This window comes from Anguilla anguilla, chromosome 2, assembly GCF_013347855.1.
Source record: "Anguilla anguilla isolate fAngAng1 chromosome 2, fAngAng1.pri, whole genome shotgun sequence".
Lineage (NCBI taxonomy): Eukaryota > Metazoa > Chordata > Actinopteri > Anguilliformes > Anguillidae > Anguilla > Anguilla anguilla.
The window spans coordinates 71,134,638-71,140,698 of record NC_049202.1 but is presented as its reverse complement, the minus strand read 5'-3'; the positions used below and the strand labels follow the sequence as shown (position 1 = coordinate 71,140,698).

General features: G+C 47.2%; 1 protein-coding gene across 3 annotated transcripts; it reads right to left on the bottom strand.

Annotated features, from left to right (window-relative positions):
- Positions 1-666: 666 nt before the first annotated feature.
- si:dkey-45d16.4 (scaffold attachment factor B1) lies at positions 667-4,831 on the bottom strand. Of its 3 annotated transcripts, XM_035402966.1 has the most exons (5): positions 4,704-4,831; positions 3,362-3,626; positions 2,456-2,676; positions 1,785-2,044; positions 667-1,644 (listed from the first exon to the last, which is right to left on the bottom strand). In XM_035402966.1, the coding sequence occupies exons 1-5, from the start codon at positions 4,735-4,737 to the stop codon at positions 1,561-1,563; spliced, it is 864 nt and encodes a 287-aa protein (XP_035258857.1). In that variant the 5' UTR covers positions 4,738-4,831; the 3' UTR covers positions 667-1,560. The 3 variants fall into 3 exon arrangements, with proteins under 3 accessions (XP_035258857.1, XP_035258856.1, XP_035258859.1); XM_035402965.1 differs by lacking the exon at positions 667-1,644 and having other exon boundaries at positions 1,699-2,044; XM_035402968.1 differs by lacking the exon at positions 667-1,644 and having other exon boundaries at positions 1,699-2,044; positions 2,477-2,676.
- Between the last annotated feature and the right edge of the window lie 1,230 nt (positions 4,832-6,061).

The window sequence follows — 6,061 nt, the reverse complement described above, 5'->3', positions numbered from 1 at the left end:
AATGAAAATGGAAACAATGAGAACGAACAGGATGGCATTCTGTATAGCGCAACCAATTGTATTTTCTCCTAGGTCTTGGACAAAGGTCAGCAAGCCTGGCACTGACAATTCCGCAGACTACACTGCTTTGAGAGGGCATTTGGTTGTACAATTGAACATAAAGTGGCTTAACATGGAATTGGGGCGATAGAGCAAGGGCTTGTAAATGCCCTCAGAGTAGTAATATGATCCGATTCTGCTGCAGATGTCTGATAGATCGGATGGGGGGGGGGTGCTTGTGGAGACGATGGTGATGTTGATGGGGCTGGTGGTTTGTGTTTGCTGGCTAGCTGCTCATGTTGGGGTGGAAGGTAATGAGAATGCGGACGTTGTAGCTAGGATTGGTGGGACGAGAGAGAGAGGGGGTCGATGTACAGGTAGCACTGGGCCATAGGGAACTCAGGTCATTTAATACACAGATCAGTTAAGGAAGAGGTGAATTGCAGGAGAGAGGAAGTTATATGGAATATAGTTGCAGTTGCAGGAAACTACAAATGATGCTATCCAGCATACAGTTTGGCTCTGTCGATTGCCAATGCTAAAGAAATATGGTTAAGACACGTTACAGTTAGCTTTGAAATGAAAGAACATTTTTTTAGAAAATCAGTTTTGCAGGAATATTTCAGATATTTTTTCAAATATATATTTAAATTACAAATGGAATATACATTCTCACAAAAAACACTGCTCTAGTTACACAAGAAAAAAACAGTAATTTGTCAGTAAAAGTACACTAAAAATATTATTGAACTGGATACAGGCTTGTTCAATACACCATTCACATATATAATACAAAGCTCAAATAGGCAAAATATGGCACTTATTTAAATTTACATTTCTACAAGCAACTGTCGACGGACAGGGATATAATTGTCACTTGCAATTAAATCCCTATCCAGGATACCCCTAATAAACAATTGCAAATACAAAGTTTTAAGTGCTTGCGGTGCTTGAATCTCATCCCAAAATGACATGCGGTTTATTGTATGCCATTATTACGTTATTACAGAGTTTTTCACTGGCTACAGAAGGCGAAAATGGAACTGAACACTGCGGGAGATAATTATTTCCGGTGGGTTGCCTTTGTCCTCTCTGTGGCATGATTATGCTTGTTTGACTTGATGGGAGAGCTACACGGTAGCCTCAGATCAGTCGCCGTGTGTTTACGCGGGCGTCCCCCCCCCCTTTTCGAGCGAGCGAGCGAGCGAGCTTCGACCTGAAAACACCCAGGTGTCCTGAGAAAAACCCGTCCGCCCGTGTTTTTTTTTGGTCCACAGGCCTCGGGAAGCTTCGAGAAATTTAAAATGTGTCGTCATCGCCACGCTCTTTCTTTTCAACTCCCGAACCCCATCCGCCCATGTTTTTTTTTTTTTGTCCACAGGCCTCGGGAAGCTTTTAAGAAATTTCTTTTAAAACATGTCGTCGTCGTCGTCGTCGCCACGCTCTCTCTTTTTTTTTCTTTTCCCTTCTCCTCCTGCTCCTCCTCCTCACCCCCCTCACCCCCTCACCCCCCCCACACTCTCAGCACTTCAGCACCTTCTCCTTGAGCAGGTCCAGGATGACCTGCCTCTCCTGGCTCTCCAGCTCGAAGCGGCGCTCCCGCTCCTCCTGCTCCTCCTCCTCACCCCCCTCACCCCCTCACCCCCCCCCCCCCCCCACTCTCAGCACTTCAGCACCTTCTCCTTGAGCAGGTCCAGGATGACCTGCCTCTCCTGGCTCTCCAGCTCGAAGCGCCGCTCCCGCTCCTTCCGCTCGGCGCCCAGCCGCTCCCGCTCCAGGGCGATCTTGCTCCGCTGGATCTCCAGCTCCTCGCGCCGGAGCGCCGCCTCCTCCTCCCGCAGCCGCTGCTCCGCGTCCGACCGCTTCTCCAGGAAGCTGAGGATCTCCGAGTAGGTCTGGCAGCAGCACTGGCACGCGCGCTTCGCCGTGGGCGCCGCCAGGTCCACCACCAGCTCCTCCTGCTCCTCCTGCTCCTCCTGCTCCTCCTGCTCTGGAGTCGGGGGCCCTGGGGGGGGGGGCGGTGGAACAGGAGTGGGGGGTGGGGACAGGAGTGGGGGGGGGGGGGGAGCAACAAGAGAGCAATTACCTGTGTTTAAATTCCTCAGGATACTCGCGTTATCATGAAAGTTGGGGCAGGAGTGGGGGAGCAACAAGAGAGCAATTACCTGTGTCTAAAGTCATCAGGATACCCTATACATTATCATGAAAGCTAAAGTTAGCTCTTTTCAAAAATCAAATGTTTCTGTCTTTATCACATTAATGTTTCTGCTCACCACATTCAAACATTTTGATTTGTGCCAGACACAACTGCTGAAATTTCCAAAATGGACTGTGACCAAAAATGGCCCCTAATCAAAATTCAGAAAGTAAGGTTTCACAAGTTAAAAAAATTTTTTTTAAAAGCAATGAAAATTACCTGAGTTTTGCGTCTCCTCACCTGCAGGAGGCACTGTCTGGGTGGGCATCACACTGATTTTGTCCTGCTCTGGGAGCACCAGCTCCTCTAGTGCCCTTTTCCTCAACTCTTCATCCTGGTATTTGTTCTCACCACTTCCCATAAGCCCTTTCTCAGCCTCCAATTCCAGCACTTCATGCAGCAGATCCTCCTTCTGGGCATACAGCCTTTCAGTCCCGAACCTAAACACAGGAAGATGCACATTTCACTGGCACCAAACATCCTGAACATCTCTTTGCTGCAAAGATTTTTTTTAATGGAAATTGTTGCTACATTTTTAAACATTGTTCCTGGGTCTTATTTGCCAAATATTAAATAATCAACACAAATGCAGTTCGTTTAAAATATCAAATATATTTAATATCAAAATTTACACAAAAACGGATACAAAAACTATTTTAACATACTAATCAATATCAATAAAGATTCAAAACAGTGCGGACATGATTCAGTGTTTTATTATAACCTGTAATCAGTTTTACAATACTCTGGCAATTTTTCCAATTGTGCCAGTAACAAAGCATTGATCAGTCAATGGTTTAAGACAGTGGAGGTGGGCAACCTGCCTTCTCTTCGGTAACATGCAAATTATTTCCTTGGCAGTTACAATTATATGTAGACAACCAACTTTGTATTGTTTATATTCTACAATCCATTTATACCGCCATTTTTTTTGAGTCCACCTGAAGGAAGACTGTAGAACATCAGTCCAAACCCATGACCCCCTAGAATGTAACTTTCGACAATGACTGTACCAGTCAGCAAACACTCATATGTTCATATGTAAGAACATCTGATTGGGCTGTGATAGATCATGTGACTACACCCGGCCCCGGCCCGGCCCGGCCCGGCCTGACCTGACCTGACCTGCGGAGGCTGGCGAAATCCTGCTTCTTGTAGTAGTCCAGCAGCAGCATGGTCCTCTCGCGGCAGCGCCTGGCGTCCACCTCGAAGCTCTCGTCCTGCAGGGCGGCGGTGATGATCTCGCCCACCCGGGCCCAGATGCGCCCGGGCTCCTTGGAGGAGAAGGGGTTCTGCGCAATCACCTCTCGCAGCAGCAGGATGTCGTGCCGCGCCGAGAAGCGCACCTGTCGCTTCCGGGGCGTCGTCGAAAGTCCGGCGATGGAGAAACCTGGGGGGGGGGGGGGGGGGGGTTGGAGTTTGGGGCTGTTTCAGATCGGTGCACATACCCACCCACCGCCGGGCTACACAACCGGCAGGGCGTGCCTGTAACCCTCACCCCTCTGTGGCACTTTGCAGGGTGTCCCACGGGGGTATCAGTTACTCAGGAGTGGCCGTGCTCTAAGAGGAGGAGCAGCTCAGCGGTGTGAAGGGCGTCTAGAACAGTCGAGACCGAGCACTGGCCAGCCCAGAGTGTCCGAGAGGTGTGTCCTACTTTAGCTACGAACTTATTGGCCGACAGCCTCCCTCAGAATGACTGTCAATGACTGGGTTGGTGGCAGAACCGAGAAATAAGAGGATTTAGCCAAAATCAACAGTAAGGAGCAGCATGTCAGTCACGTGAATGCACTTACAGTATGCTTTTCCGGCACAGTAAGACTGTCTGGATAAGAGGGCAGGGTAATGTAAATAGTGAAGCCACCCTTGGAACTCCTGGGAGGGATATTTTACATTTTAAATTAAATGTATGCATTTTCAAGCACACATTTTAAACCACAAATCACATTTTCTGCCATTCTGCCATCTAAGTAAACACTAGGTGTTTATAAATGCAGGAATACCGACGTTACTCAAAGGTTTTATTTATATTAGAATACATATTCAGAGAACGCCTTAATGTGTAGGAGATCCACGCGTGTACTAAGTAATGCAAATCTATGTCAGCATTTTTAATTGACTATTCAACACGACATTTCTTGTTACGTACTGCCGATTGATAGAACGCATATGAGCCATCTGCATGCCCCCTTCGTCTCACGAATTATTATGAATGTCTCTTCTGCCGCAGGATATAAAGTATTCTTGTCAAACGGTTTGTCAAGCACACACGTAGCCACGCCAGCTAGCTACGTCTACGCATTACACAGATTACGCAGGGGATGGAACGTGATATCTGAGTTTATTTTGCAGTGGTGCGCATTTGCAATGCAACAAGATACATATTCAGGCAGAATAAAAATTAATCCTCTGAATTGCTAAAGAAAACAAAATGCATTTTAGACGTTTATGTTAAAATCAGACGTCTTACCGCCGTTGCTTGACAGCTCCACTACACGTTCCATGTCGTCTTGTATCCGGGGTCAGCTGATACGCAGGAATTGTTGAGGTCACAGTACACGTCCACTCACCAGTACAGGTTCCATTCTGACGTGTAACTCAACTTCTCAGAAAATCTGGCAAAACTGGAGAGAAAATAAGGTGCATGTCTACCAGATATCCACAAGAGGGCAGCAAGAGGCTATCTTTATTCCGAATAGAACAATATCTTAGGTGTGAACAATATCTGCGCTCGAAAATGCTGTGGGCTTTGGTAAAGGTACGTAACATAGAGTAGCTTTGTGCTTCAAGTTATAAAGCTTCAAAGTAAATAAAACTACCGTGTAATATAACATTGCTAATGATTATGCCAATGATGATGATGCCTGTCATAAACTGGTGTATGTCGAAATTCATGCAGTTATGTTCGGACAGTTGCGCTGTCAAATAATTAGCGACACGACACGGCTAAGACGATCGTGTACAAATAGGCCTCTTTACTATTATTATTATTATTATTATTATTATTGATGTTGTTGTTGTTGTTGTTGTTGTTGTTGTCTGTCCCCTCACTGGAGCCAGAAGGATAAAACAATGAAGCCTTTCGGTGAGTGATAGACCTGGGAATCAGACCTCGCCAACTCGCATGGTAAAATGCACTTAAGATGCACTAGCTAACATAATGCAGTTATGACATAGTTTGCAATTGTTGTCTTACCGGTGGTCCCCCCCCCCCTCCCCCCCGACCCACCACCCTTCCTTTTTCTCTCGAATAGACAGAACAGCCTATTTATTGATCAGCACCTTTAATGTAAACGTACATAACAGAAAAGGCGAATGTAACAGCTAATGAGTGAGCTAATGATTCAGTCAGTCCAGTGCTTCTCTGTGTACAGCAGAAGCTGGTGATCGGCCTGCAGTCCGAGCAGGCTCTCACGTCGTGCTTTCTCAGAGTGCTCCTCTGTTTCCCGCTCCATTCTGCTCAACTTGCACTACTCAACCAGCACAAGAACATCTGACGGCTCCTCCGAGCTCCCCCCCCCCTCGCTCGGCCCTCTTAGCGTGCCCTGTGCTTATGTGGGCAGCGGAGCCTACCAGGCGTAACACGGCGTGGATAATAAGCTATAGTAATAATAATGAAATAATCGCAATAATAGCCAATCTTCCGCTCTCTTCATTCAGCCAGAGGGGGGTTTTTTTCCGGCTCCTCAAAAAGCAGCTTTTGCGGACGGCGGTTCGCTGACCGCGCCGGCGGAGCGGAGCCTGATCGAAGCTGACAACCTGTTACTTCCCATTTCAGGGCCTCTCCCACACGAGAGGATGGGGAACATTTGCTGCCAGCACCCTCCC

Coding starts and splice junctions, on each gene's coding strand:
- si:dkey-45d16.4 (XM_035402966.1), bottom strand. CDS start 4,737: ATGGAACGTGTAGTGGAGCTGTCAAGCAACGGCG. Junction 2,677..3,361: donor GATTTCGCCAGCCTCCGCAG/GTCAGGTCAGGT, acceptor TCCTGTGTTTAG/GTTCGGGACTGAAAGGCTGT. Junction 1,645..1,784: donor GGCTGGGCGCCGAGCGGAAG/GAGCGGGAGCGG, acceptor GAGGAGCAGGAG/GAGCGGGAGCGCCGCTTCGA.